Source organism: Calonectris borealis, chromosome 14, assembly GCF_964195595.1.
Source record: "Calonectris borealis chromosome 14, bCalBor7.hap1.2, whole genome shotgun sequence".
NCBI lineage: Eukaryota > Metazoa > Chordata > Aves > Procellariiformes > Procellariidae > Calonectris > Calonectris borealis.
The window spans coordinates 18,337,281-18,357,672 of NC_134325.1; the positions used below are offsets into that span (position 1 = coordinate 18,337,281).

A 20,392-nucleotide genomic window follows, 5' to 3' on the forward strand; every position below is an offset into this window, starting at 1 on the left:
ATTTTGTTTTGGTGTTCTGAAAAAGCCATAGAGGCAATATCACAATAAAATACCACAGATTGAAGCTGTCTGAATGTCTTTGTGTATTTTAAATGTACTCTTTTTCTCCTTACTGATAGAATGCAGCAACTTTTGAAGATATTGAGAAACCAGCATCAACCTATCAGAAGACCAAGCCAATAGAAGCTGGTAAGGCATTGGCCCCAAATCCTTTCTTTGGAGGTGATAACGTTCAAAAGCCCAGGATATAACTGTTGATGTAGCAGTGCTGAGTAAGAATCATCTAGAGGGAAATGCTGTTATTTGCAATCTCAACTACTCTCTCCCTCCTCCCTTTAGAGGTTGTTTTGGTTTGCTGGTTTTTGTTGGTGTGTTTTTTTTTTCTTGAGGGTCATCAGAGTTGAGGAAGGGAGAATAAAAAGCATCAGAGTAGAGAATAGACTGAGTAGAGGAGCGGAGTGGTGGAGACTGTACCGTGAAGGAGAGGAGGGAGAAGTGTTGCAGAGGTTTTTATGTAAGAGAAATGTGGTGCACAAGAGGTTTGGACTTGGAAGGGGAGAGGGAGAAAGAGGGATAGAAGGACTTTCCTGAATGGGCTGTGAGCTCAGAGAGCAGAAAAGCAGAAACGTGTTAAATCCTAGCAGAAATTTATACCAAAAACACATTCCAGGCTACATTTGTACAGAACCTTAAACAACAACATTTGACTTCAATTTTTTAAAATGTTACAGTTGCTAATAAAACAAGCAGCATCCGAGCTAACTTTGAAAACCTAGCCAAGGAAAAAGAGCAGGAAGACCGAAGGAAGGCAGAAGCTGAGAGAGCACAGAGAATGGCCAGGGAGAAACAAGAACAGGAGGAGGCTCGAAGGAAACTGGAGGTCAGTAAGGTTCAAAGCCCATTTGAGCAGCGTGTCTAGTCTGTTTCAGTGCAATGTTGGGAGAAAAAAGAATCTTTTAAGAGAAGATACTTTCCTTCTTTCCAGCTAGGCTTTAGAGCTCCTCGTGTCGTTGCTGTGTTTGTACCTGTGCTTTGCCTGTTTGTGACTCCAGCCATCAATCAGCATGCACCATGTGTATATCAGACATCAGACAGGGTGATAGGGTAACACTTAATAGCATGTAGTTTTTTTATTTAGCCTATCCCAAAATATGTATGCTAGTCTTGACCACTAATCCTTGCAGGCTGACCTTTTCCTACTGTACTTTGGCCTTTTGGTAATACCAGATTCCCTTGGGCTTGGAGGAGCTCATAAGGGGATAGACATGTGGTCCCCGAAAGGCCCTGTATGAATGCTTGTTCAAGAAGTTTAATACCATGGTGACAGTTGGTGATGCTGGTTTTTTGGAATCAGTATTGTGGAAGATGGAGGTGGTGTCACCCATTGGTATAGCACATGCCCATGAGATTATGGGAAATAATCTTCCAAATGTTGACTGAATCTTAGTTTGGGAATTAAGAAAATTAGTTTAGCGTTGGTATGGTTAAAAGCTTCGTGATTTTTGTGTTATTCATAAGCAAAATAATTCCGGGAAATGTTTAGTCAGAAACATCTTATCTGCGTTATAGAATTTGCATATTTGGTGAAACTGTGCTGCTGAGATGGAAGGACTAGTGCGTTAATAGCAACTTGTCTTCGTGTCTTGTTCATTTACGTTGTTACACAATGCCTGAGATGTCTTATCATCAGTAATCCTGAGGGCCTGCTCTCCGCAGCTGTGTAACCTTTCGTGCAAGCTGCTGTAGCAGTGTTTGTCCAGAGCCTCCGTGGCGGTTTCCCTTGTGGTCCCACGCTGTTGTTCTGATTTCATGGCCTCATGCTTGTAAACCCTGGTATTATGGCAGGGAGCGGGAAGCAATTGATGCGGGTGTAAGAATAGTCCCTCTTTTCCCCTTCTCCTTCACTTCTTGTTTTACAGGTATTAGTTTATACTAGTTTATACTAAACATAGGACACATATAGGACATAAATTCTGAATAAATGCTACTTAGCCATACATGTGCACTGAGACTTAACAGCGAGCCTGTATGCAACACTGATGCCGAAATAGCGTGCTCCAACTAATGCTAATAGTGTCCTAAGCAGGAATAACCAGCAGGGAGATTGAAAGGGTCCTGATGAAAAGTATACAGTACTCAAGGAGAGGCACAGGAAAAACAGTCATCCTCATCATCTTCATCATTTCCGATTGCTATGCTGAAGAGACCCTCCCAGAGGAGAATGCTTGTCTGGGACCCTCATCACTGCTCATCCTGGCTGGCTATGGGGGAGTTTTCCTATTTCCTTCTTTCTTCTCTCGCTCTTTCTCCTCTTTTGTTTTTATTTTCCGCCAAAAGTATCTTTCGTTGTTAGAGCTGCTGTATGCCACCAGCTGCAGACCCCACTAATAAATCTTCTTGCATATGAACTTGTGTCAACATCCTCTGTGAGACATCTGGGATCCAGGAAGGACTGTCAGATGGTTTCTCAGATCTGTTCGGTCCTTTGCCTAACAACAAATGGGGCAGACCCAACGCCTGGTTTCTCAGATGTGGTAGATACTTCCCCTTAGCGGGATGCTGCTACAGGATGTCAGGGTGTGGTGTTCATCCCATTCCGTCAGTATGGGCTAGTTCATCACAAATTTAGACTTGCTGTAAATAATTTGCTTTACAAGTATGAAAAACTAAATACATGGTAGGCTTATGGTAACCTAGCTCCCATCTTCCTAAACTAAGAAAAATACACTGCAGTGAAACTGCACATTACTTCGCATTAACTAGCCTAAACCAGCATGGCTGCTAACGGCAGCACTCGTGAGCCACCTTATTCCTTATGCCAGCGAAGCATCTGTGTAGTCACACAAAAGTGGAAAATTAACCCTAACAAATAAAACATCTAGTTAACCCAAATCAGTTCCCCTGCCTGGTTCATTGGTTGGCTTCTCAACTCTGCTGTTCACAGGTGTGCAGGCCAGTGCTGCTTCTGAAATAGCTCTGTAGTTTTGCTGAAACTGCACGGCTCATGTATCTTGTGTATAGTTTGATTTTTGAAAACAGCTAACTTCCTTTTGTGTTCCGTTTGAAATTTGGGAAATTCTAGCTTTGTAGGATAAATCAAGTCTCCCCATCTAAAGTGATTGCTGCTTTTTTTTTTTCTTTCAGCTTACCACCTCTTTTGCCTTATGGCTTCAAGATGTACAGTGTGAGCATATGTTCACTGCATTCGTGTATCGCAAGATGAACGGGAGTTCATCTTTGTGTATCGGTGATTTCTTCTGATGCTGCCTTTCATCCCTGTATACTTTGTGGACTTTTAATACTTTCCCCCAACCACTATTTGGGTTTCTTTACTGTCCTGGAGAAAAACATGTTACACCTTTAACAGAGCATCTGCCATTCTCTTAAAGCTGGAAGAGGAAGAGATAAAGAGCTGAAATTGAGAATTCAGTTTTGGTATTTGATAAGGTTAGCAAGCCTGCTCCAGGGTGCCACTCTGTTAGTCAACTTGGACTGCTCTGTGTCATTCTCAGCATTGGCACCAGCCTCCATCACTGAGCCACACAGAGAAAAGTTGAATATTTGCCTTGAGGAGAGTCATTTGGTTCCCCTCTCCTCAGAGCAGTAAAGCTGAAATGCATCCAGTCCGTACAGTTGCTCTGGGAGCTCTTCAGATGAGAAAAGTTGAATGCCTCAGCATGTGCTCACTCAGAGCCACAGCAAAATGCTATCAGCATGTGTCACCACCTTCCTCTGGTGTAGCTGTTCAGCTCCTCTAGCTGTTGCCAGGCTGTCCTCTGCTCCTGAACTACTGTCCACTGTTCCCACCATGTTTCAGTGTATTTAAGCTTATGCATTGCCAGTATCTAGGTCTAGCACCTGGTTGTTTCCCTAACAAAGTGATTTTTCGCTCCTCATCCTCCTCTGTCCTTGTCCTGGCCACCAACATTGCAACTCTAGTCAAAAAGCTATAGTCCGTCAGCTCCGGGGTCTATTCCATGGGGTGACGAAGAATGGGAACGAATACTCTTTTGGGACGCAACCCGGGGACAACCTTGAGGTGTACATTGCTCTTAAAAGTGCAGCTTCACTCCTCCTTCAAGAGATTTCCCTTTTCTTGGCACCTGTTTTCCTCTGTCAGCACATTGGTTCTGGATCGAGTTAGGACTTGTGACTTATAGCAAGCAGCATTGTTATCTTTGCAGGATTTAATTTAGTAGATACTTTTACAGTTCTCGAAATAAGGAAGAACCATGATATAGGTTGATGGGTATCATCACAAGTGTTGCATTGTTACTAAGGCCATTCTGCACCCATGAGATCACTTTGGACAGCCCTTGCTTCCAGTTACTGCTGAGAATTGTTAAGAAGTATCAGTCCCAAAGCAGCATTCATCCTGCTCTTTCATTTTTTTTCTCCGAGGTGCATATTTTCACCTGGCTGTAACTCCATTGCATCATCACTACTTCTGCTTCGTTCTTCACACAAGGTGTCTGGTGGTGTTAGGACTTCTCAGTTAGCCTGTCTGAAGCTTCTTAGGTTATCCTCAGGATGCTGATGGTACTTGCTAGGCAACACTCCTCAGCTGAGGACTGTTACTTCCTTATTTTGATTTGGTTGTTTCTAGAGGATTCTACAAAAGACCAGTCCCTGTAAACAGTGCAGTCCATCTTTTGAATGCCTGGGTCTTAAAGGGAACGTTCTGAAGTAAAAAACTTGCCCCATTATCACAGAGCAATTACCAACTCTCAGATGGTAGGAGTTCTCTTGTTGCAGGATCTCAGGATACTTTATCCTTAACTCAGTGCTTCACCTCTTGGGCAACTACCTCATGAAAGTGTCTCTCTCCTAGGGCATGTGGCAACTCCGATACCTCATACTGATCTCTTCTGTACTTTACGTATGTTTTTTGCTCTGCACCTTTGCTATGAGCAGGTTGACGTTCCTCAAGATGCAAGGAGGTACTTCATGCGGTGGCAGCCGTGTCTCCAGAGGCATGCCTTTCATGTTCCCTCTGTTGACAAGTAGGCATATCAGTATATTCTAAAATACTGTGTTATTTCATTGCACCACAGTTGCTTTTAAACAAGGAGCAGCGGCTATGTGCCAGTGCTCTGGAAATCTGGTCCATTTGGAGGATAGAGCTTTCCTGCTTTGCCTATGAGTGATGACAGTATAATACGGTTTAGGAGAGATCCTCTGTTCCCTCGAGGCAGCAGTCGCCCTAAGCGATAGGTGTGGGGAGAACAGGACTCTGAAGTTCACACATGTCAGTCCTTCAGCTCTGACAGATGAGCTGTCTTGCAGTTCTCGAGAAGTGGGAAATCTGCTCTGGTGGCCGTGTAAATTTTTTGAAAGACTGTACAGCTGACACAGAAAGTATTGATGCTTCTTTTTCAGAGAAGGTTTGTGTCCAGGCTTGGTCTTGGGTACGACCCTGAGATTGGCCAAGTAGAATGGTGCATGCATTTCTCCAGGTACCTCTGCTGCCAAGCGCTCTGGTTAGGGTAAGGCAGGACATCAGCATGCTGGCTCTCGTTGTCCCAGTGTGGCCTGTGCATTCTGGTACTGGGCCTTCTTTGCCTGTCAGTGCCTTCTTCAGTTGTCTCAGTCTGACCTGTGTAACAGTTTGTCTGTCTCGCTCACCTCAGTCCTTAAAGAATCCACTTTATGCTACAGCTGCTAAATGGCTCTCCATTAGACTATTCCTATTCCCGCGCAGTTGGAGACATTTTTTTTGACCCCTGAGGAGGAGATGACTGATCACAAGTATCTTGCCAAAGTAGTCAGGCTTTCTGCTTTGTGTGCCCTTCTGTTGCATGGGTTTGTAGTCTGGGCTGAGTCGGGGAGGAAGTTCATTAGCTTCTCCATTAGCTCTCTTGCCATTCATTTTGGGTGATCAGATGCTCATAATTAAGATCTGTGGATGGAGGCTGGTGAATTTAGGCTTTTGTTACCCATTTCAGCTTTTCATTGAGGTTTCCTCCTGCTGAGGAAACAGTTCTCCAGAAGAGTTTAAATGTAGTAACACAGGTTCTCATGAGTCATTGAACTGCTGTGTCTTCCCCCCTTGCCCCTTTCTGTCTCAAAAATGACTGACTTTCTTTGCTGTTATTTTTGCTGTAAGTGTGGGTTAAATTCAAGCCGTTATGCTTGATTTTTCTTGTGTTTCATCAAAGATTCTGTTGCCTGGACACATTTGAAGTTGTTTTCCAGAGCTGGTATTTAAATTTCACCGTAACCAAATGATTAACGTTCTTCCAGACTGAACATCTCCATGGTTAATTGTGTGATTCTGCAGCCCCTGAGGGAGGGAGGACGAGGCTAACGGGAAACTGAAATGGCACTGGCTGCACTGCCCCTCGCTCACAAGCTGAGCATGAAAAGGGGAGGGATGCAAGCACACCATCACTGCAAAGGATGGTTACGGACTTTGACTTAAGTGAACTTTATTTCTTTAAGTGAACTTCCTTGCACAGACAGAAAGTTCTCTCGCTTTATGAAAGTACGTGGGCGTATGTACTCCCACGATGGGAATGCACATATGGACTGCATTCCTTCAAGAACCTTGTTTACTGGTAATCCTTCTTCTGTTTTGCTTTTCACATATGTCACATAGTCAAATGGTGTTCAGGGAACTCTTGTTTAACTGGTGGTTTGAATCGACGGGTGCCTCATGATTTAGCTAGCCTCTGCTACCTTAGCGAACAAGGCAGGATGCTCCTTCACATGGAGCGTTTCAGTGTGGAAGAAACCCAGCCGGAGGGGGGACCGTGCAATTTAAATGTTTTATGGCAATTATGCTGTGGCTATCCTGAACTGTAGTCTGGATTGCAGAGACCCATTTCCTAGGACAAATTATTCAAACTGTTGCCGTGTTTGACATTGTTAATGGATTCATATAACTTAATTTGTCCCCAGACTTAGATTTGACTTCTAATAAACACTTTGCTGGTGCTTTTTTATCTGTAGCACATGAGTTAAAAGTGGGGGAGGACTGTTTGCATCAGGACAGATTTTTTCCAGAAAGCAGAGCACTGAGCTTTGAATTGTCTTCAAAGGTGGCTCTGTTCTCAAGACACGCTTTGCTTTCTTTGTTAGATATATTTTTTCTGAGCTGTGACCAACAAAGGAAGTGAAGAATTTCTTTATAACAGAGTCCTATCACTTCATCTCCGGACTACAGTTTCTCCTGAGGATCCTTTGGGGAATTGCTGCTTGATGGACCTAAACAACTGGAGTGCACAGTTTCCCATAACATGTATTCTCTCTTCTTTTATACAATAAAGAAGAAAGTTTGGCCCTAGATCCACAGTTTTCTTTTTCCCTATGGTAAAGAGAGGCAAAATGAAATAGCTAGCTTACAGTCTTTTTTTTTTTTTTTTTTTTTTTAAGTCGTGCAAGCAATGTAGCATTTCTTGCGCTACCGTATCCTGGCTTCCTAATGAATGGCTTTCTAATGATGATTGTGGATTTGCCCTCTGATTCACAGGTGGGATGGCACAGCGTGAAGTGCTTGAGTCCAGAACACTTGATTCACATCCACGTTCTTTGTGTCACAGAATAAAATAGCAATACTGCTTTTATTTCTACCACATATAACTCTTCTGAACGTTTGAATCCCCTCATTGTCAGTATATAGGACTTAATTTTGTCCGAGCTATTCAGTCTTTTGCCTTGGTGGGTGTTTTGCAGACCTGCAAGAGCTTGCAGGATCATTTCTCATCAAAGATAATATATCAATTGTATAATTAGAACATGCAGGCTTCAGGTTCTCTAAACTTAGGCTAAAATGGGACATGAGGCCCAGCCAGCTAATGAACAGAATGTATATATTGAACACAGAAGCCCTGCAGCTCCTATGGAATCGTGCCAAAGAACATTGGGTGCTCTGTTTTTAAACATGTGTGCATACATACTGTGCGGTTTTTGTTTCTTCACTTTTTTCTCTTCTGCTTTGCTGTATTTCTGAGGCTTTACTGTACAGCCAGTCTAAACCTTCAGGCAGGTCTAACGATCCAGCCAGTCCGGTCCTCTTCTGCTCCCTGCTCACATCAGTTTATTTCAGAATATGCTGTCTATCTTTCTTATTGGAGGGTTGTTTCTTGTTCAGTGTCATGACATCAGTAATTAAACTGCACTGAAGTTTTTCTTTCTCTTCAATTAAGGAACAAGCTAAAGCCAAAAAACAAACTCCACCGCCATCTCCTACCACGCAGCCAGCTGAGCAGAAGGCACCCTCAAGCCCAGTCTACGAGGTTTGTTAGAATCACTTTCAGTACCTGGTTTTTGATCCTAAGCGTAGGAGCCTTTTTACAAAACCCTCACAACCTCACCCATATTTCTGCAGGATGCAGTTTCCTATGAAGCACAGTCTGCCTACAAGAATTCAGCTGCACGCGAGCCAGAGTCGGGCTACAAAGCTGCAGAGTCAGACTACCAAGAAGCAGTGAGTCAGCGAGAGGCAGAATATGAACCAGAGACTGTCTATGAAGTGGCAGGGGCAGGAGACCATTACCAAGCAGGTAGAGTGTTTGTTTCTGATATGAAAACCTTTAAGATAAAGATTATTTCCTTGGGCAACGACTTAATGAATAGTTGTGCTGGTAGCACACTGTCCTAGTTTCCTAAAGTCTTAGTCTGATGAGACTTTTTAGATTCTCCACCAACAAACTTTAATTAGGAAATTAAGATATGGCTAGAGCAAGGTTGAGATTACTTAACTTTTGTGAGATGATGTTGGAATAATTACTGTGCTCTCTAGAGTGTCAGTTCAAAAAAGAAATGTAGGGGTAACCATTTCAACCCTGTGTAATGCAGCTCAACTTGAGAAGAAAGCACAGATACGGGGATTAAATGTGTGTGGAGCCAGTGCTGGCCTACCAAGCAAAAAGTTCTGTCAATAGTTCTTGGACTTCGGCATTGATGTAATGTGTTCTGTGCCTGTGAGGGAGTGGAGTAGGGATGTCTGAAACCAGAATCCTATTTGAATTCCCATTTTTCTCATCTCTTCTGGTTACTAAATAAGGGGTGAAGAATGAACCTGCTTGTTCTGGTGCAAAAACCTGGAAATTTTAAACAGGCCCCTTCCTCCCACCCAACACGCACCCTTAACAAGGTGTTAAATAGTCTCTTACACACTGATCTTGGGCTCGGTTCTTCTGTCACATTTTACAAGTGTTATAAGGCTGATCGGTTTTATTTTATACTGTATGAAATGCCCACTTGTGAACGCTTCCTTTCAGGCTTTAATTGTGTGTGATTTAGGGGAAAAAATCAATTTCAGAAGGTACATCAGCACTGCAAAAAATGTGCATAGTTTGTTCCCTGGTTCCCGTGTGGGTTAGCAGTAGAATTGAAGGAGGAGCACCACAGAAAAGAACTCGGGGTGATAGGTGGTGTGCTTCATGCTTTTAATTTGTTTCTTCTCTCTCTCTCTCTCTAGAAGAAAATGCTTATGATGAATATGAAAATGAACTTGGAATTACAGCCATAGCCCTTTATGATTATCAAGCTGGTAAGCAAAGCTCTTGTTTTTAACCGTCTTTGAAAAGTCTGTTCTGCACAGATAAGTCTGGATTTTTCCTTTCCCTTTCATCTTGTAGTCCCTTGTAGTAATATATGAAATTAAGATATGAAGAATTAGGAATTTATAGTGATTTAGCAATAGCATTGAGACACTTTTGAAAACGACTAGCCACTGTTTCTGGAAATGGTGGGAGCTTTCAAAATCCTTTTTAACCAAGCGTTAACACTCTTGTTAAACACTTGGCATACGTAGCTGTTTAAAATCTTGACTGGTTAATTCTGAGGAGAGATCAGGTGGTTCTCAGTGTGTTCGGTAGCAATTGTTGCTCTAAGTTAGAAATGCATGCAGAATGCAGTAGGTAAGAACCGACTACCCCATCGCTCCAGAGTGATCTTTACAGATTGTCATGGCCCGGTGCCCTGTTTCAAACGCCCTGGTGGGAGAGGGGAGCGTGATGGGTGCCTGTGTTATTTTTGGCGATGGTGGTTGAGAGGTGAGATTGTAGTGCGGGCTGCTGCTGTGCGAATACTGAGCCTCTTCAACTCTCTCCCCAGCGGGTGATGACGAGATTTCCTTTGACCCAGATGACATCATCACAAACATAGAAATGATTGATGACGGCTGGTGGAGGGGTGTCTGCAAAGGCCGATACGGGTTGTTCCCCGCGAATTATGTGGAGCTGAGACAGTAAAGACTATTGTCTACTGGTTATGCCTTAATTCCCCAGTCAATAAATCTGACTTAATACACTACAAATCATGATGCTTTTCTGAGGATGGAGGGGTATATACATATTGCTTTTATATTTAATACTTTGCTGATGCTTTTTAAAATGTTTATGCCACAGAAATAGCTAATATATTGTAACTACTATGTTCTTCACTAAGGCTCTTAAAATTATTTTCATGCATTTGGAAACATTTCTTCTCTGCCAAATTAGCAATTGTCATAAAAAGCCTTTTCGAGGACAATTAGCTGTCTGTCGTAATATTGCATGTTTTACTCATAAGTGAGCAGATTTACTTAGTGTTTAAGTCTAGTTAGTCTTCCACTAAATGTTTTCAGCTAAGAAAGTCATGGCTATGCAGGTTATATGCATTTCCACTAAGCGGGAGTGGGGAGGACTGGGGAGGTGCATAATTTTTTCTTTTCTTTTCCAGATAGTGCGTGAAAAAGCAAAGAGAATGCTTGAAAGTTGCAGCTAATGGCAGTTAATCAAATACTGTCCAATATTTATGGAATATTAATGTTATGAAGGAAACAGTCTGGTTACTTTTTCCTTCTCTTTTAAAGTGAAATTCCTTGGCTCTTGCATTGATTTTTTTTTTCTTTTTTTTTTTCTCCCCCCGATCCTGCTCCTCCTGTCCATGTTATCCCAGAGGAGTGCTGCAAACACTCTAGCACTGATTGTCCCGAATTTCTTTACTTTTTGTTTCTGTTTCACCCTCCTCTTTCCCAGGAAATCTTGAAAAAGTTACTACACAAGTGTTAAGTCACTCAGCGAGATTCCTACTTGTTCAAAGGGAAAGTGGCATCCAAATCTGTGTGACTACCTGCAGGAATAGTCTCATTGCTTTGAACAGGAGAAAAAAGGCAGGATGGAATTGCAGTTGTGTTCTGTGTGCAATAATCCTTTGTTCATACAAGGAATGGCCTGCTGTGCAGTAATGACATTTCATGTAACCATATTTGAGTCAAGGAATGTTAAAGTAAGTAATTAGATTTAAAACCCATATGAATGATCTCCGTTTTTAAACCATACAAGAGACAGCTGTACTTCTTGTATGTTCAACAGAAACTGCCAGTAACGTTCTACTAAACAACAAAGTGAAACCTGTTCTTTGCCAAAACTAAAACTGAAATTCTTGTTCCAGAAAGCTGACTTCACTGCAGATTTAGGGTCCCTACCAAAGATAGCAAGTTGCATCTAATAGTGCACATGTTCAATGTATGTACTGTCTGTTTCCGCCTTCTGATCAAAATGGGAATGGCAGAACTGGTGTAGTAGCTAAGAAAGAATGCAAAGAATTTTTATAAACTGTAAGTTTGGACCAATGAAATATAGAAGACCTGTATAAAATGGTAAAATGTATAATGTATCTATGAAGAAGGCATCATGTTGAACCAATTCTTGGATGGTTGGGACAATCCTTAATGAATGTCATATGTGTGTCATGATTATATTTTTTTTTTTTTTTCCTTTCCATGGTCTCATTTCTGTGTTGTATTTGCATTACTAGGGTTGGGTTTTATATGCAGTTTGTTTTATCCAATTTTGCATAGAACACCTCATAGGGATATGATTTTTGTAAATTAAATATTCAATAAACTTTTTGAACCATTTGCATGGAATATTTTTGTATTTTTAAATTGCTTTGTCAGTCTGTTACGGATAGTTCGTCTTGTCTCAAGCATATCTGGGACCAGTTGCGTACAACAAATCATACTGCCTACGGAGAGCTGCTGCACGAGGCGTGGTGCTGTCGTGAAGGGCACCTATGTTCTTCTAGGTTGCTGCTGCCTTCCACGTCCTTCCCTTCCTCAGAAACCCACTTGCTTTGTCTTTTACTCCTACTCCCATGTGGAAATACTTAGATCAAAATTAGACTTTGGGTGAACTTAAGGGAGAAATGCTTTTTAAATTTATTTTAAACATCTTAGCATCAGGATCTGATTTGGTTTATGTGCCTGTTACTTCTGCTAAAAATACCGGTGAGCTGTGGTTCTGGGGAGAAGAGCTGCTTTTGGGAATACTGGCTTTTGGAGCGCTCTTGAGAACATGGCCCTTGGTTACGGTCAAATAAACTTTTACATCGCTTTAAAGCTGTTCTGCTCCTGTTCACGGCAGGGATCCTCAGGTCAGGTGCTTCCCAAAGCTTTGCTCCTGCCTCGCTGTCTAAGCCAGCCCGTATTTCACAGTTTCTAATCCTGAACTTCTCTGAGAATCTGATACTTGACGATGCACTGCTGGAAATGCCAAGAAAGAAAATCCTAACACTCTTTTCCTAATTATTCTTTAGTGCTAATATATTAACAGGGAATCCAAAGCTTCAGAGCTCGCTGCCGCGAGTCCTAAAATACAGCGAGCGAGAGCCGTTGCTTTGGCAGATAAAAACACACGGCTGGAGAAGAAAACGGGCACGTAGAGGTAAGCTTTCTGCACAGGAGGGGGTGGAGGGTGGGCGATTAAAGCTTTACGCTGCTAAAGGCAGATTGGAGGGGGCCGGTGTGGGCGACGAGCCCTCGGCGGGAGGCAGCAGCCCCTGAGCCCTCCCTGGCTTGACTGGGCGGCAGGGCTGGAGCCGCCCAGCACGAGCAGGTAGGACGGTGCAAAGGGCGGCTGCTGCACTTTTGATGGGGTTTTTTTTTGGGGGGGAAGGCGTGTGGGATATGGCTGCAAGGTCTGGGGACAGGGGCTGCCGCTGCCAGAGCCGCTGAAAGGAGAGCAGGCCCCGAGGAGGTTGCCACAACTCCCGGCCTGGCAAGGAATGAGCTTCTAGCAGGGAGGGAAGAGCTCAAAGGGAAAGAAGAAATGGCACAGCGCGTGAACTGGCTGCGGGTTATCTTTATAAACAGCATCGTGGGGAAAATACTGCAGTCCTGTGTCCATCTCCTTGTCAGAGAGTGAGGGGGGAGGGATTGAGCTACTGGAAGAACAAATTAGGTGACACTGTCAGCAAGGTTACGGGTATTGAGTCTTGGGAGCCTATTCGTGGATTGCCTCACCTAATGGGGGAAGTTTCGTCTCTAACTTAAAACTACGAATCTCACTATCATGGTGCGGCAAGATTTTCTATACCAGGTTGATTTAATATCTTGTCAAGTATTTTTAGGTAGCAGGGTTATGACTGTACTATTGCTACTATGAGATCAGACATAGTCAAGTCTTGAAGTTTTAAGATCGCCCTTACCCATCTGCAGTAATTGCTCAAGTTATCCGAAACACTTGCCGCTGGAAAAAGCCACCCCAAACCATCTGCCTGTACCATCAGAAGGGCTGGCGCAGCCCTCCTCGTGGGTAACTGGTGCGAGCAGCAAGGCAGCCCATTAATTTCTGTTAATGGACGTCTCACTGATTCGCTGTCTGACTTCGGGTGAGCCATTTACTTTCCTGGCACCTTGAATTCATCACGTTGCTGCTTAATGCAATCCCATTGTCGCTCCGAAGCCTGCTGGGGCTTCGGCTGACAGAGCAGCAGCGGCACTGATTTGATTCACTGTCTAATCAATTGATGATTTCACACACTTGAGTGTCATTCTTCTAAATTAATTACAATCAAGCACATAGTAAGAACACTCAATAAAGTATTTTTATATATAAATATTTTATAGTATTTTATAATATTGTCTATTCCTGTAATAATTGCTAGCAACAATAATGAGAGAAGGACGTAGTTTGGAAAGCGGTTACGTGGGAGGTGGAGAAATTCTCACAGGCACCAGGTACCCTTGACCGTCCTGCATTGCCACGTTGCCGCGGCAGAAACTGCAGCTGCATTAAATCCCCCTGGCTTAAATCCCCTGCTGCAGGGCTCTGGTGGCTGTTGATAGAGTGGATGGAAAGTTTCACCTCGTACAAACTGACAGTATTTCCCTACGTGCGTACGTAATTCCCACTTTGTGCCCGAGGATCTCCTCACGTTAATTGTAGGTAGCTAATTGCCTTCTTTTTACTCACTGAATAAATCGTCTGAATTAGATTTGCCTTTCTTGCCAGTTTGGCAGCAACTTTGCTCTCCTGGAGGAATTGCTCTTGGCTAATGTGACATCGCCATCCAGCATCTCGCGTAGGGTGATGGAGTTACCTGCCCATCCAGCAGGTCACGCAGGGGCTGGCTGCGCACGGGAGTGATGAAGAGCCCCTCTGCAGCAACTCAAAGTCATTGTAAAAGCCTGGCAGAGCTTTACCAATGCATTTCTCGGATGCATTTTATCAAACCTCTCCTTAAGCTGCTGCTTTATTTTTAGTCTGCACAGATGGCAGGCTTAAGGGGATGGTGAAGAATGCGCCTGCATCCAATTTATTTTACATGAAGCCTTGAAGCTGTGGAGTGTTTTGCTAGGTTTTTATGTGCAATGGGCCATTACCAGCTTGTTAATTTTGCCTAGATTTTCAATAGTGAGAATCAACCTAACCGGTTTTTGACTTTTAACCAAGGAAGGGGAGCGGGAGGCAGGGGAAATTCCAAAATGAAGCACAGGGAAGTTCCTGTGGAGGGGTGGTTTGGCTTAGATAAAATGCATACCAGCAAAATTTTATATTGCATTAGTCTGCGGGTCCTCTGCCGTTTTTCCTGAACCTGGAAGGCTGACGGGCACAATCATCTCAGCATATTCTAGCTTTTAAGTCCCTTTTCTATCAAGTAGAGCAAATGCTAGTTACCGAGGATATTTATCTGAAGCACCTACATTTAGATGAGTGCTTTTGCAAATGCAGACTTAAAGCCACCTATGATTTTCTGCGAGACTTCAGCCTACGATAGGAGCTTTCAAAGTGCAACCCAAGATGGTTAATACCCAACCAGCAAGTCAGTTCCTTATGGTAGGAACTTCAAGAACTGCTGCCATCTCCTGCAGTTAGTATTCACCTTGCTGCAGGCTTGCTAGGTTATACAGGGATGTGGAGCCTTCAAGGTTTAGGCTGCAATAATGTAGGCACGTTATTGCATGCCTGTCCGTATCTAATTACCGACAGGATGCTAAAGACCTGGTGCTTAATTTTTAGTAAATTTGAAGAAGCTTCCTCAAATTCTCCTCACGTTGAGCGCACCGCTTCTACCGTGATTTACAGACACTGCCATAAAGTAAGTTGGTGAAAGGGAAGTTGATATATTAGTCCATGGAAAGAGGAAAAGAACGAAAAAAAAAAAAAATCAATCTCGACTGTGCAACGCTAAGTGTACAGAGTACTGCCTTGGATGGCTTCCAAAAAGGGAATTTGAATTGATCAAAATAGCTTTACTTGACATATTTATCCCAGAATCTGGGAAGCTCGGACAGAAAAGGGGCGATGCGTCTTCGACTGCCTGGAAAATGCCTTGCACGCAGCAAGGGAACCTTAAAAAGAGGTGCGTGGGGGTCTAGTACAGCTTGCCACAAAATCAGAGTTCAATGGCCATTTTCTAAAGGCCGCATGGACTTGGGCAAAATTAATTTAACAATGTTCATTAATTTAACAATGGCACAACAGCCACCTCTCTATAGATTTACCTAAAAAGAAAGAGACACTGGCACTTCAGAGTTAAAAATACCGGCTTGTCAGCCCTCAGATGAGGCATGGTGCCCTTCTGCTCCATGAAGGCTCCGAAAAGCAGAAAACCGTGCAGCTGTGCGGTCAGACACCTTCACCTCCTCGCTTTCTGCCGGCGAAGGAGGGCAGCCAAATCGCAACCGAGGAGCCGAAGGGTGGCTTTCGGTGTCCCTGTCCTCCTCCAAGCTGTGCCAGCTGCTGCAGGGACGGCTACACCCGTTTTGGTTGACCATAAACTTCTAGCAGAATTCCCACCATAAAAATGAAGATGATGCTCAGAGTTAGGCTCGCACGACTTCCCAGGTCAGCGTTTTTGGTGTTGAATTCCAGATTTTGGGTTCTAGATGTTTGAGGCAGTGCAGCGTACTGCAAAAATACACGATGTCAGAGCTACTGAAAATTTAAAGCTAAACACGGTTAATGAATTACCTAGATGGCAAGCGCCACTGCAAGAGAAGGAGTCCTATGTGAAGAACAACCTTCAGGCTAGCGCCAAGTCAGGAGCTGGGGCACCGCTAAGAATCCGATTTAATTGATTTTCTTTTAAAAGGCTTGTAAGGCCTATGCCTACAAAAGCTTTAGAGAAATTATGCAATTTGCTTTCTTGCCCATTTTGGCAATGAGGCCAAAGAGGCTACATAATATTACCTTTGCTCAGACTAGTTGTGAAAGTGCCAGGTAAAAAGCTTTATAGTTTTTATTAATAGCAATTTTCCTCACTGGTTTGAGCCTAGTAAAGATGTCATTGAAGAATTGTTAGAACTGCTTAACTGGATAAAAAAATATTTTGCTTCAACAGCATCCGTGATTAGAGACCAGGCCAGGGAGCAGTCAATCGTAGGAGCTGAGGCAGGAGCAAGTACGATGCCAGCGTCCGCCCTGCGCCCGCGTCATTCCTCTCCACGGAAAAATCTTAAAAGTTACATTCTTTGGTGAATTAATGCTCAAAATCTTAAGCTCACAGGATGACTCTAGCCTAGCAGGAGTCCATGGTAATTTTGTAGCCCTCTGGAATAATTGATTAGCGTTCAAGTTCAGCATGAATTACTGCATGAACAGATGACTCCACAGCTGCTGGCTTATGCAGTGGCATCGGAGCTACCGTGCTGCGAAGAGCGGGACCGTGCCGTCCCCCCCGTAGGCTCTTTCCTAACTTGTGGCAATGCTTCCTTTCCTTACGAGAGCGCAGGCAGCAGCATTTGCTGCAGTCACAGAATGGTTTTTCATGTTAACAGCCTTCAGGTGGTCAAACTTGGAAAACAACATAGCTCTTGGTCTGTGCATAAAACTTTGCTTGGGTGCAACGGCGTAAGGTAGGACCTGAACTGTATCAAAAGCAATTTTGTTTGCCTTACAGCAAACTTGTCACACTGAGGCTTATCTTTTCGTTATAGGTGTTGCCTGGTCCTGTGTGCCTGACGTCCTTTGATGTGACATTTTTGCCAGCGAGGTTGTGCATGACACCACCCTGCTATTTGGTGCCTCCTCCCTTTCCCCAGCATGAAATCACCTCGCCTGGCTGCTGCGGGTGCCGCGGGAGCCCCTGCGTAAGCGCCTGCCGCTCCTGCAAGCCGTGCCCGGGCGGTTGGCTCCGGCCCTCCTTCGCCATCGGGGAGTTACCGTCTCGGCTCCGGGCACTGCTGGTGTGGCTAGGCGTCGAACTCAAAGTACAGCATTTACTAACTTGCTTGACCTGTTTCCTTCCTCAAATAGTTGGGCTTCTCCAGGTCCTCAGTTGTATCTGCTCACGTGGGGCATTTCTGCGTTGAAAATGCTCCTGGTAAATGCAGCTGTTGCAGCTGTTCGGGTGACTGCTTGAAACTGCATTTCTTTTGCCAGTTGTCCTCCCAGCTTTCTCACTGTGATCTGAAGAAGGCTCCAGTTGATAAACAGAGCCCTCTGGGCATCCCTCCGGGTGCCGGCGTCCCCTTGCAGTATCTACAGTTTCTGACTTCACATCTCCTGCTCTCGGTACAGTAAAGGAGACCGATGGTGGGACTGGTAGAACCCTCGAGCTCCGTTTGCCCAGCACGCGCTGTGCGGAAGCGTGGCCGTCCTTCCCGTGAACTCCTGGCCGTGGCTGTGCTGTAGTGTCCTTCCTTGGCAAGATAAGACCACGATATGAGTGTGATTTAGATGCTGGCAGTAGCAGGGGCTAATAAAGCATCCCTGGGTCGCACTGTGACAGCTAGAGCTGTCCCTGGTTTAGGACGGGTAGAGCATTGCTGGGTAACATCACTGAGAGAGAAGAGCCAGGCGAGCCAGTCCTGCCTGCGACTGGTCAAATGGTTTTGATTGTTCACAAGCACTTTTGGCCAACCTTGTAGTTGGTATCTCTGATAGAGAATGTTTGGGATCATATTTAGATCTACAGTGATCTATGACAAGCGGTTACTGTAAGTGAACGTGATGTCGTGTTGATTTTTGTGAGGAAGGTCCACAGTGTAGCATTTGGAAATGGAATAGATCTTAAGTTAATGGAAAAGATCTTAAGTTAAAGGTCTGGGTTTTCTGGAATAAAGCCTACACTGCACTGCCTAGCACCATAATTAATGGCCTTTCTTTGAAAGCAAAGCCTACAACAGAGTAAACTTCAGGTGGGTCAGCAGAACTACAAAGACATTCTTAAAATCGTGTGAGGTGTTTTGTTGAACCGTGGGCAGGAATCGCCGCTTGCCGAACCTTTGGAAGAACGGGAGCTGCTACCTGCGGGGCCAGAGCCCAGGAGCAGCTCTTTGTTTCACGGGCAGGTTCATCCTCTCACCAACCGCTACCAGAGCTCTCGTGTTTCCTGGCAGACACCAAGAGGAGCCAAGTTACCCTCCCTTACTAAACCAAGGTAAGCACTTTTATATGCAAGATCCGCTAATGCTCCCTTGCCTGCCGCACTGGGAAACGGCGGCGGAGAGTAGTTCTGTCCCCAGGAGACATTTCCCAGGTCTGTTGGCCACCTTCTCCTTAAGCCTGCTGTTCCATGCCCTAGCTCACCCGCTTACTGATTTTCTTCAGCAATGTACGTTCATTTAATCCACATGGTACTAGACAATTACATTTGTACTACTTCTACCACTATTATTAATGTTGCTATTAGTCAAACGTACGTGTTCATCTGTGTCAAACAGCCCTGGACATTGGCCTACACATCCCAGCCTAATAAGCGTTAGTAGCTTTATGCTCGAGTTCAAGATCAATTATTATTCCCAGGCACACAGAGTGCTATTGCCATTTCTGGTAAAATATAAACTACTGCATGTATCATCTTACCCTGAATTCATCTATTTATGCCAGCTAGAAAAAAAATCCTAATTAACTAAGCCTCTTAGGGGTCTGCCTCCCTTATGTTTGCACAACAGTGCAAGAAACCTTAATGTGGTTAACAAAGCACTGGTAAAAATAAAGGCAATCAAAATCTTTCTTAATGTAGCAATATAAGAACTCAAATACAGTCTGGTAGTATTCCAAGTTTATAATAACATTTCTCTACTAAATACTGGGCGTTATTTCCATTGCAATCTGGAAACAAATTCTCCAGTGAGCTCGTTCTACCCAAGTCTGCTGCTTTTAAAATTACATTGCTGCTAATTTGCCCTGGAATAACCTTTTCCTTCTGTAAACCTTAGATATTAGTTATGGCCTTTGGCTTTTCTAGCTGAATACTACAAACAGAGCCAAATTCAAATGTTCTTATTTTGAAGTTGTAAGTATCCATATTATAAAGAAAATGCTATTTATATTGAAGGACTCTAAACATATTAGAAAAGGTTGATTAAATCCTGCCCTTTATTAGCCCTATTGCATAGACATTGTTGCTCTAACTTTTGTCTCTGAATTTAATAGTTAGGTGAGTATGTTAGGTACAAATATCCAACCCTTACCAAATTAAGATCACCAAAATATAGGTTGGAGCAGTACCTACTAGCCTAGGTAGTAATTAAAAAAAAGTTTTATCTAAGTGAGCAAATACAAAGAAATATTGCCATTATCCAACTGGATGGCAACACTGATACCCTTATTAATAGGTTACTCTGTGGCCCTTTAGGGGACGGTGAATCATCTCCCATCTCACCTTGGTTTCTATTTGTTTCTGAATATTGGTTTTGCCTTTCAAATCTCTGAAAAGTGTTCTTCATAGGCTTTGTTATTGTGGCTAACTAGACAGGATTTTTCCCATCTGATGGAGCATCCCCCGGTTAGAAAGTTTCCTTCATGTCTTATTTAAAGGTGGGGGGAAAAAAAAGAAAATCAGTATGTTTTGCTAAAAATTAAGCTTTCAGGCTTTATGTAAATTGCTACAAATTTTCTGCTATTCTTACATACAAGCTGAACTAAAAACCCAACGCCCGTATTTGCCCTGATAACTTCTATCAGGAGGATGACGTGACCTAGCACCAGACAGCTTGGGGGAAGAGAAGAAAATAAACAGACAAACAAAAGTATTCAAGCAAAATAGGCTGAAATTAAAAATCCTTACCCTTAAACAGCGTGAGGAAGGGATGAGACTTCCAGCCCCAGAGCTCTGAGTCCAGCTCTTCCCAAGGGAGAGGTGAGAACCATCCCCCCTCACGGTCCTTCTCTTTTATAAGCCCCGTGGCTAAACCACATGACCGGGCAATAAACAGTCAGCAAATGGGGGG

The 20,392-nt window shown here is 43.7% G+C and overlaps 1 protein-coding gene across 8 annotated transcripts in view; it reads left to right on the forward strand.

The window, feature by feature from the left end:
* Positions 1-11,851, forward strand: part of CTTN (cortactin) — a 28,087-nt gene extending 16,236 nt beyond the window's left edge. For all 8 annotated transcript variants that reach the window (XM_075163363.1, XM_075163360.1, XM_075163366.1 and 5 more), the window contains 6 exons: positions 120-189; positions 732-880; positions 8,148-8,237; positions 8,330-8,504; positions 9,425-9,496; positions 10,063-11,851. In XM_075163363.1, coding sequence (XP_075019464.1) covers positions 120-189; positions 732-880; positions 8,148-8,237; positions 8,330-8,504; positions 9,425-9,496; positions 10,063-10,199 — 693 coding nt within the window. In that variant the 3' untranslated portion in view covers positions 10,200-11,851. The remainder of the gene's footprint in view (positions 1-119; positions 190-731; positions 881-8,147; positions 8,238-8,329; positions 8,505-9,424; positions 9,497-10,062) is intronic.
* The last annotated feature ends 8,541 nt before the right edge of the window (positions 11,852-20,392 follow it).